The sequence below is a fragment of the Citrus clementina genome, unplaced genomic scaffold, assembly GCF_000493195.1.
Source record: "Citrus clementina cultivar Clemenules unplaced genomic scaffold, Citrus_clementina_v1.0 scaffold_4, whole genome shotgun sequence".
Lineage (NCBI taxonomy): Eukaryota > Viridiplantae > Streptophyta > Magnoliopsida > Sapindales > Rutaceae > Citrus > Citrus x clementina.
In genome coordinates, this window is record NW_006262274.1 from 8,603,068 (window position 1) to 8,614,533 (window position 11,466).

General features: G+C 35.3%; 1 protein-coding gene across 1 annotated transcript; it reads right to left on the bottom strand.

Annotated features, from left to right (window-relative positions):
• Positions 1 to 6,386: 6,386 nt before the first annotated feature.
• Positions 6,387 to 7,088, bottom strand: LOC112099051 (receptor kinase-like protein Xa21). Its single transcript, XM_024186152.1, has 3 exons — positions 6,787 to 7,088; positions 6,497 to 6,744; positions 6,387 to 6,406 (listed from the first exon to the last, which is right to left on the bottom strand). Exons 1-3 carry the CDS (start codon positions 7,086 to 7,088, stop codon positions 6,387 to 6,389), a joined length of 570 nt encoding a protein of 189 aa, XP_024041920.1.
• Between the last annotated feature and the right edge of the window lie 4,378 nt (positions 7,089 to 11,466).

An 11,466-nucleotide genomic window follows, 5' to 3' on the forward strand; every position in this document is an offset into this window, starting at 1 on the left:
CCACATATGGATATTTATTGACACTCTTGTGCTTCTTTTTGTCCGTTAATGTTTGTTGAAACTTAATTTAGTACTTTATTGTCTAGAACTTGTCGAAAGCTTAATTTGATACTTATGTTTTTCTTTTCCAAACAGTGGTGTAGTTGAATTACATTAATTTAAATTATGTATTTGGAATGTTTGTTATGTGAATTGTGTTGTGAGATTTGGTATATTTAATATATTTTGAGTTTTCTTTTGATTGTAGAAAAAAAATATAATTAAAATAAAAATATACTATTAACAAAAGCAGCATAACATCAATAAATATTGACACTAAATATTTTAAAATGACATTAATAATATTTTACGTTAATGAATCAATGTGCTCCTGATACTGTAGTCACATTAATCATTGACATGTAAATAATATCATCAAACACTGATACCATCGTGTCATTATTTTAGTGATACTATTGTGACAAAAATTATTGACACAAAAATCACTGACACTAATTTTCAGTGTCAGTGTGTTCTGGCTGGAGCATTATTGACACAATTAACAAGTGTCAGGAAAAGTAATTACTGACACTAATTTAGTATCAGTAAAGCCCATTTTTCTAGTAGTGCGGTGCACAAAGGGCGTCAACCCTAGAAAAGTAAAAACAGAGCATAAAAGATTAATAGAAGAGGTTCTTTGTTTTTTCTTTTTTGGTCAGAGAAATCACTTGGTGTTTTCTTACTGTTTTCATTGCTTTTAATCTTGGTTTCTTGCATGTTGGTTTAATTCAATCAAGTCTTTGTTTGTTAATAGATCAATCTTGCATAACAGGAAGTAGTCACATACGCAAACTACGTACGGCATTGATTAAAAATAAATTATATGGTGGGTTATAAATTTTTTTTATCTAAACAACCTGAGTTTGTATAAAATAATTGTGTTCTTTGGTCTATCAATTATCATGTGTCATTTTGACTAATTTTCTATCATGATTTATCGTAGTGACTTGTTGCCATGGTCTTCTGTTTTATGGTACTACGTCATTGTACCTAAACAAAAGTAGGGTGGATCTTGTGCTGCTAGTACCTGAATAATATGTTTGATTTTATTTTTTTGATGTTGTTGAATTCGTTTTTGTACTGTATGAGGAATTCTAAAATAGATTAGAGGTAATATAACCAACTAATGCATGTATGACATATTTAATTGAATTTAATATAACCATTATTTGCATCATAATGCACACATGTCATGAGCATTATTTACTTATTGTATGGTTGATATGATACTTTTGATATATTCTAAAATTTCTTATACTAAATAAATAATTGATTCCAGATTCTAATAAAAAATAATTAATGAAACATGAAAACAAGAACAATAGGCTGAGATACATGAAGAAAATCTAAGCATAAACTCATTAAATTATAGTGATAATCAAGCAGTTAACATCACTGCAAAAAAAAAAAAAAATTAAATCCTCGTGCCAAGAAAAGTCTCCCTTGCATGGCGTAACTTAGCCACAACATCTCTCATCTCCATCCGCTCCATTGGAGATTCCATTGAGCAGGTAACACTAGTTCCAAGTAGGGGTGGACATGGGTTGGTTTGGGTTGGATTTTAAGTCAACCCAAACCAAACCATAAAAATTTGGATCTAACCCAAACCAACCCAAATATTTTTAACCCAAACCAAACCAAACCATTTGGGTTTGGTTTGAATTTTATTATCAAAATAATTTTTATTTTAATAAAATTTAATTATATCAAAATTATAATAATTATTAATTGTTATTAATTATTAAATTGATATTAAAATATAAAAAATATAGTGGATAAAAATTATAAATTTTACAATAACTTAATCCTTAAATTAAAGAATACTAGAAAATCAAAATAAAGTTTAATCACAAAAATTATTATTTTTCAATAAATAAGAACGTACACTTTAATAATAAACTTTCACAAACATGACATTAACAATCTAATAATAAATTTTGCCATTTGTTATTTATTTAATTATGCAATATTTGTTTTTATTTATCGTTTTGGTAGTTTTGCGTTATGTTGTCTACTTATATGTTTAATTTTAGGGAGATTGCTAGTTTCCCCCCCTATAGTAATCAACATATATTATTTTTCCCCCTTTTGCTTTTATAATAGCCAAAAACTCCTCTAATAGTATAAGTTTACAATATTACCCTTATTTTCAACTACTCTTTTATTTATATTTATTCTAAATTAAATAAACCACATGAATAGAAACTAAATAAAAAATAAAGCATTAAAAATAAGAAATATTTGTTTTGATATGAACAAAAAAATTAATAATAAAATTTTTTTATACTTATTTATTTTTTGAAAATTTTCTTATAATAAATATATAAGAAAGTTATTAGTCAAATGATAAAAAAATTATTATAAGAAAACTTGATTGACAAATAAAAATTTATTATAAGATAAATAATAAAATATTTTACCTATACTTTTTACATTTAATTTTAAAATATTACAAAATATTTATTATAAGAAAATGTTCACAAAATAAATAATTACAAGAAAAAATTTTATTATTAATTTTTCTACTCATATCAAAATATATATTTCTTGTTTTAATACTTAATATGGGCATTACATTCAATTATTAACCAAAAATTAGCCGACATCTAGCATATCGGACCTAGTCCAAGCCGAATTATTATTGATCATTAGTAGAGTCTCTTGCTCTTTCTATGATGATCTTTCCATGTGGGAGGAATTATTTTTGTAAATAAGAAAAAAAAATTATGTTATTTACAACAGTATTTATTTAATATAAATTTATTTTTACTGTTATTTTCATTTTCTAACTGTTGACAATTGATCACGTCGTAAAAAATTTAATGGTGGTCTTTCACTTATTTGTGTTAATTTATTTTGTTTTCATTTATTTCATTTGAAAATTTAAGTGTTGGGGTTTTATCCATAACCCATGGGTAAACCATACCCAAACCATAATGAAATGGTTTTCTACATAAAACCCACATCTAACCCATTTTAATGATTTACCCAACCCAAACCATTTAATTTGGTTTGAGTTTGGATAAACCCATGGGTTGTGGGTTTATGCCCACCCCTAGTTCCAAGTATAGCAACCAGGCAGTCCTCTGTCCAAGAGTAGTTGTTCGCCGTTACCTCCAATAGAAGTGAAGGGTCAACAATCTCCATCACTTTGTCTGGTAAAGCCATCTTGACAAATTCATGGAGAGTAAGTCCATTAAACCTGGCATCGGTTGGTCGCCTTCTTGTAAACATCTCCAGCAACAAAATTCCAAAACTGTATAAATCTCCTGACACGGATGCTTTGCTGCCCATGCCACACTCTGAACATGTTCATTCATTCAAGGAATTTTGCATTTTAGTTAAAGTGTAGAATCTCAATTTAAATTCAATAGCCAATTGCTTTTCTATTTTAAAATATGTACATAATAGATCTCTATGTATAAATTTTGTAAGTCTTTGGATTTGAATTAATAATTATAATTGGGATCGCATGCTTTAATTAATATCCGTATGTCGCATATCCAACCGTCGAAATCTGTGTTGTGATTTTAATTAAAATGAATTTCATTTTCATACGTTTCTCTCATCTAAAAGGTCAATTATTCAACAGCAATCTAACAGCAATGTCGGCTTAACAACAGATTTTAATAAAAATTCAACAAATCGCGAAAAGCCACCCTTCTTTTTCATTCCGTACCGCCTTCGTCTTTGGTCTGGTCAAATTTTTACTAAACATGACAATTATCAGTCGGAAAATGCTTGAGCGAGAATGCTGAGAGAATGCCGAGAGTAATGCCGTTTCTCTCGGCCCCCACCTCCCCCACCGCCCACGTGAACTTTTGCTCCTTTTGCTTTTTCCACATTTTTTACGCTTTCTCACCCACGTTTGATTCTAGCTGAAAAGCACTACTCCTCACGTGAAAGGATTGAGTTGGGATTTTTGTCTAATTTCACAAGCAGAGTAGTTCATCACCAGTTTGAAGTAAAACACCCAGCTGGTAAAGAGAGATTTTTTTTTTCTATTATTTTTTGTTTATATGATAATGATAAATTTGATTTAAAAATTTTTAGTTTAAATTTTGTGTTGGATTTAAAATTTCTTTTAATATAAATGTTGTGTTTGATTTAGAAATCTTTTTATTTAGAATTTTTTTAATTTAAATGATGTGTGGGATTTAGAATTTTTTAATTTAATTTTTGTTTTGATTTACAATTTTTTTAATTTAAATTTTTTGTTAGATTTTTATTTTTTTAATTTAAATTTTTAGAATATAATGGATTAAATTATTTAGGCTACTATAATGTAAGAACGTAATTCGTGAAGAAATTTTAGTTTTAAATTTTTATTTTTGATTTTACATATATAATTTTTATTTTTGTAGGGACCTATATACCCAACCTAAGGTGGTGTGCACAATATTTTTTAACCATTTCTTTATAATTGGCACCAAGTAAGTTTTCACCTTAAAATCATAATTTGTTAGTGTATGCTTAGGGGTGGGCACGGTTTGGTCTGGTTCAATTCAGATCGAAATTAAGCAGAACCGATTTAAATTAGTTATTTTATAAAAAGAACTAAATAAGAACCGAACTCAATAAAAACCGAACATAAAAGGATCTTTTCGGATTGGTTTGGTTTTTTAGGTTTTGGGCCTATTTTGAATTTCTAAATTTTTAGCCCATTAGGCCTCATGAATGTAATTATTTTTTTCAACAATTAATTTATCCTAATTTCATTACAAATATTAACAATAAATACAAAGTATTTAAAACACATTTTATCACTAATATCTTACTAACTACTAATAAGATACTTACAAAATATGAAATATTAAGATTTCAAAATACATAATCAAACTCCAATACTCCATCTACATAAACATAATGTTGTAAAGACAAAAAAAAAAAATAACAACAATTAAAACTTACAACACAAAATAAAAATAAAATTTGGAAACAAACACCAACAACAATTTTTAAATATATATATACCCGTAATCATATGTGTGCATGCCTTTTTTAGTTATCTTACGCAACCAATTAAAAATTTAACACATGTCTATTTAAATAAAATTTCAAGAATAATCCGATTTTTTGGTTTAGCTGAGTGAACCGAATACCGAACCTGTATTTCGGTTTTCTTTACAAACCATATATTTCGGTTATTTTTAAAAATTAAAACCGGTCCAAACGGAACGGTTTAGATCGATTCGGTTCGATTTTCTCTAGTGCACGGTTTTTTTGCCCACCCCTTTGTATACTTATATTTTTTAATTTCTAAAATCTCATACTATGTTTTAATTTTTTATATATTACAGCAACAAAAATTTATTCCCAACCAGCAATATACCAAACATTTTTTCAGAACCACCCAACACAAAAAACCATACCCATAATGCTGGTAAATCTGCAATTTTACATGCAAATCAAACCTTAACTGTCAATAAGCCACCATCCAGTGTGCAAAACCAGGCTCAAAGTTCGGAAATTTTTGATAAAGATCAAATTTTGAAGGCGAATCAAACCTCAGTTGTCAATAAGGCACCATCCAGTGTGAAGAACCAAACTCAAAGTTCGGAAATTTATGTTGAAGATCAAAATTTGAAGGCAAATCAAAGTGCTACACCTGCTAGCAAGAGCACTAATTCAAGCTCATTGGTGAAGGATGGAGTGGCATCGAATGACTCGGCATCTTTGGCAAAGAAACAGGGTAATGATGGAAAGAAACAGAGGAATGGAAATGATGCAGGGGTAGTGGTGAAGCAGGGGAATGAGGGTTGGATTGATAGAGAATGGGTTCATATCCGCTTTAAAATATGATTTTGATGAGCAATTATAAAAAATTATCAAAAATTAATTATCAAAATAAATATCAAAAAATTAATTACCAACAAAGAGAGGGAGATGGAGAGAGACGAGGGAGACGAGCAGCACCACCGAGTAGCGAGCAGCGACCACCGACTACACCGAGCAGCGATCATCGACTAGATCTGGAGTAGTAGCGAGTGACACAGAGACGAAGCTGCTGCTGGAGCGAGAGGGGAGACGGAGACCGAGTAGAGTAAAGCTGTTGCTGGAGGGAGTGAGAGGAAAAACGGAGCAAGATGGGGAGAGGAGTGAGAGGAAAAATGACACTGTTTTTTTCCCTTTTATACCGGCAGATTTTAAAATGCTTTTGTTTTGTTTTTTTTCATTGAGAGCAAAACGCTGAGGAAACGACATTACTGTATGTCGTTTCTCTCGATTTTCTAGATTCCTAGCAGCAATTATTACTCAGCATGAAAAAGAATAAAGAAGAGAAGGAAGAAAGCACAGCCATATCAAAATAAATTTGACTTTTTAAGTAAGAGAAATACGTGAAAAAATTAGACAACACCGATTCGGACTGTTGGATGAAAGTAAATATTCAGAAATCTGGAGTAGAGAAAACTCTTGTATACATACCAATCTATTGTATCAAAAATAAAAAACTTACCTGGAGCAACATAGCCAACGGTTCCGTTTATCCCAATTGAACTTGATGCAGTTTCTGCGGTAGTACCAGGTTCATAACCATATAGAAATTTTGCCAATCCCAAGTCGCCCACATGAGTGACTACGTCCTGATCCAGTAGAATATTGCTTGGTTTAAGATCTCCATGAACAATTGATGGTTGACAATGGTGGCGGAGATATTCAATTGCAAAAGCAACGTCAATGGCTATGTTTACTCTTTGAGTGAGACTTAAATTGCACAATCTGAGTTGACCATTGCTCTAATGCAACCATTGCTCTAAATTTCCATTTTGCATATATTCATAAACAATAGCCTTGAAGTCAAACCCTTCGAAATCTATGCTTGAGCAAATAGTGATGATTTTGATGAGATTTCGATGGCGAATATTTCTTAATGCATTAAATTCAGCTGCAAAACTCCTTGAAGCCTCTTTCTGCTTAAGATTAGCCACCTTCATTGCAACATTGTACACAATGTTGAAGCCTCCCTCCCTAATTTTGTTTGCTGGTGAAAAGTTATTAGTTGCCTTACTCAGCTCTGCATGGGATATCATTGGAAATTGTTGTTTCATCGATAGCATATTAGAATCTTTATGTGCCGGTTTCTTTCTCCTAGCATAAAAAATAAAAGAAATTACCAATAAGATCAAACACGAGACTATCACTGGAATCAGCACTTTGAGAGAAGTGATTGATGGCTTTATGGATCCTTTGTATCGGCAAGATGGTAAATGCAATTCATCTAAACCCCCACAAAGCTTTCCATTCCCGATAATTGAAAATCTTGTTTTATTGTTGAAGACTCCTTTTGTTGGTACCTCGCTCCCAAAATAATTGTATGAAAGATTCAAGAGTTCGAAAAAGGATAAATTCTCAGGATATTCCGGAATCTGGCCAGTTCATCTGTTGCTTGAGAGATCTAGCTCTTTGATACTTTGCAAGGATCTCAAAGAAAGAAGAATGCTTCCACTAAAAGAATTGCCCGAAATATTAAGATATTCTAAGTTTGTACATGCACTTAGAGTAAATGAAATCTCACCAGAAAATCTATTTCCAGATACATGCAAGCGCAGGAGGTTCTTCAAGTTACCCACTTCTGGAGGAAGGGAGCCATTCAGAAGATTATTATCCAGTTCCAAGTAAAGTGAAAGAGTTGTTACGCTTAGAATTTGTTGGGGCAAAGTACTGGTGAGCTTATTATGGGAGACGCTCAACCCCAACAAACTCTTGCAATTTGCTAGAGATGAGGGTATATTGCCTTGCAAGTTATTGAATAGATAGGTTTGCAGCGTCAAATTACCTAGAGAGGAGAGAATGCTGCCTTGTAAGTGGTTTCCGCCTATATTTAGTAATTGCAAGTTTGGAGTCTCACCAATTAGTGGCGGAATAGTACCAATTAATTGGCTTGATTCCATTGTTAACCAATTTAGATTGACGAGATTTCTTATCCCATGAGGTATGGTGCTTGATATTCGGTTGCTACCCATGGCGATTTGCTTAATTGTTGATGAGAGGTTTGCTATAGAATGCGGCAGCACTCCTTCAAATCCATTCCTATTGAAGTAAAGCCTTTCTAATTTGCTACAGTTTGTTAAAAGGTTTATAAAATCAAGTTCATTGGCGGTCCCAGATCCCAAATTATTAACCCCTAAATTTAGCCATGACAAATTCTTAAGCCTACTAAAATCAACTGAGACTCCCCCACTGAATTGATTTCTGGAAAATTCAATCATTTCAAGACTCGAAGCATTGGACAACGAAACTCGAAGAAGAGATATTAAGAGCTACCACGGAATTGATTAAAAGCTAAGCTGAGAAGAAGTAAGCTTTTTAGGTGGCCTAGGCTGTCAATTCTCCCCCCACAATCTATTCTCCTGAACATCAATAACCTAAAGAGATGAAAGATTCCCAATGGAAGCTATGAGCTGTCCTGTTATATGATTTTGGAAAATGGACAGTCGCTCAAGCTTGAACAAGCTGCAGATCTCTGTAAGAATGTCTCTGACGAGGTTGTTGGAGTCGGTAGAAAGTTTGATAAGGTTAGAGCCACTGGACAAGTTGGCAGGTATTGCACACGAAAAGGAATTGTTGGACAGTATCAACCTTTCAAGCGATATCAGACGGCCAATTTGATGGGGGATTTCGCCATTGAAGCCGTTGTTTACAAGGTTGATGTACCTGAGGAAAGTCTTTGGAGTTCTGTGAAGATTGTATTCTAGGGAAGTCTTCTAGGCTAAGGTTTGAGACTGCAGCTCATACTACTAAAGAGAAACTTGGATACATACACTCTGATTTATGGGGGCCTACACAAGTGACTTCATTAGGTGGGTGTAAATACTTTCTGATTTTTATAGATGATTTTTCAAGGATGGTTTGGGTCTTTGCACTCAAAAGTAAGGATGAGGGTCTTGAAAAATTCAAAAGGTGGAAGATATTTGTTGAAAACTAAACTGGTTTAAAGGTGAAAACTCTGAGGATACATAATGGCTTGGAGTACTGCAATAAGTTGTTTGAAGAATTCTGTGAGAAGAATGGGATTCAGAGGCACAAAACTGTCACATATACTCCTCAACAAAATGGCCTTGCTGAGAGGATGAATAGAACTTTGGTAGAGAAGGTAAGGTGCATGTTGATCTATTCTAAGCTCCCAAAAACCCTTTGGGTAGAATCTTTAAACACAACATGCTATCTAGTCAACAGGAGCCCATCAACTGCTATATGATGTAAAACACCAATGTAATTGTGGTCAGAAGAATAGCTGATTATTCAAAACTCAGAATCTTTGGCTGCATAGCATATGCTCATGTAAAGCAAGGTAAACTGGAACCAAGAGCATTGAAATGTAGGTTTTTAGGGTACCTAGAGGGTGTCAAAGGCTATAGATTGTGGCGTGTTGACTCAAAGCCACCACAATGCATTATAAGCATAGATGTAACCTTCCATGAAGATGAGATTTTGAATAGACCAAAGAGTCTTGTTAACAGCTCTGAATTAGAAGCTGAGCCTGATAAAGTGAAGTTTCATGTGGAGCCTCACAACTTGAAATAACTTGAGCTAGAAATTAAGGGTGCTAAAATAAAACCTGAAGCTGGTGTTGAACATGAATCATCAAAAGTGAAGGGGACACATATCAATTGGCAAGAGACAGAAAGAGAAGGACTATAAGACCACCTGAAAGATATGCAGTGGCTAATCTGTGGTCAGAAGAATAGTTGATTATTCAAAACTCAGAATCTTTGGCTGCATAGCATATTGTTGCGGACCGCCCAATTCGCTAGCCCAATTGCCCCAATTTCGGGCTAGAGAGCCAACACAAGGCCAAGAGGGCTAGCTTGACCCAATTCCGGAAGGTTCTAGGCAACTCTAGCACATGTGAACATGTAAATATTCTAGAATACTTTATACAATTCCAGCACATGCAAATAGCTAGGAAATTGTAAAATACTCTAGAGTTTGACCAAGTTTGGCAAAGTTAGGTAAAGTTAGGCAAAGTTAGGCAAAGCCTCCCCTATAAATATGGGATGGCATTAAGCATTTGTATCCAACAAGCATTGTAATCTCTCTTTGTGTAATACAAGTTTCTTTGGCTCAATTGCTCTCTTCTCTTGTTCGAGAATCTCTAGGCTTACTTAGCAACATTCGGCAAAGTTGTCTAAGTGCCGCACGGGTTAGCTGCATAAAACACTCATCCCGTGACAAGTGGTATCAGAGCTAAGGTTTGCACGCACGCAAATTAGCTCACGAAGCAATGGCCAACCCTTCGAACGTAGCACAAGAGGGTGTTGTTGGTGTGGATGTTCCACCGGAACCAAGCCGTGGCCGAGAGGGAGAACGCGCCCAAGGCAAGACTCGCGGCAAGTCCAAGGCCCTATCCGTGGATGCGTTGGAGCCTCGTGTAGGCACTCTCGAAATAGCATTGTCCGCCGCTCAAGATAGCCTCGTGGGATTGGAGGAAAGAGTGGATGGTCTCGAGGGAGAATACGCCGAGTTCACGGTGGCCACAAAAGCTCTCATCCATGAGCAAGTGAACATTCTCCGAGGTGAGTTTCGTTCTTTCCATGATGAGTTGCTCAAACTTCGTACTTTTGTTCAGGACGAACTACATGCTGTCCGTGCGGAAGTGGATGAAGTCCGCTCGGATTGGGCATGGCACAAGCGCACACTCTCCACAAGTCCAGCTTCCGTAAACTCGAGTGATGCGCGCCGCATTGACGTGCCAAAGCCCGACACCTACGATGGCACACGCAATGCCATCATCGTGGACAATTTCCTCTTTGGGCTGGATCAATACTTCGATGCCATGGGTGTCCAAGATGAGGCATCGAAAGTGGGCACTGCACCCACCTATCTTAGAGGCGCTGCACAACTATGGTGGCGTCGCAAGCATGGCGAGATGGGCAAGGGCATTTGCGCCATCGACACTTGGGCCGACTTCAAGCAAGAACTCCGAAAGCAGTTCGCCCCAAGTAATGCGGAGAAGGAAGCGCGAGTGCGCTTACGTCGGCTCAAGCAATCGGGTAGCATTCGGGACTACATCAACGAGTTCACTACCCTCATGTTGGAGATAAGCGACATGTCCGACAAGGATTCACTCTTCTACTTCCAAGATGGCCTCAAGGATTGGGCCAAGACCGAGCTTGATAGGCGTGGTGTTCAAACACTTGACGACGCCATTGCCGTTGCGGAGTCGCTCACCGAATACTCTACCCAATCCAATGACAAAAAGGCCAACCAAGGCAAAGGTGGGGGAGAGAGTCGCAAGGACAAGGGCAACAACCGCAAAGATTGGGGGCAGAAAAAGCCGCCTAGCAACAAGAGTTGGCAAGGAAAATCGGAGGGCAAGAAGGAGGCGCCAAAGCCGCGAAGCCCATGCTTCATATGCAATGGTCCTCATTGGGTACGTGACTGTCCGGAGAAGAGGTCGCTTAATGCTCTTGCTGCCCAACTCAA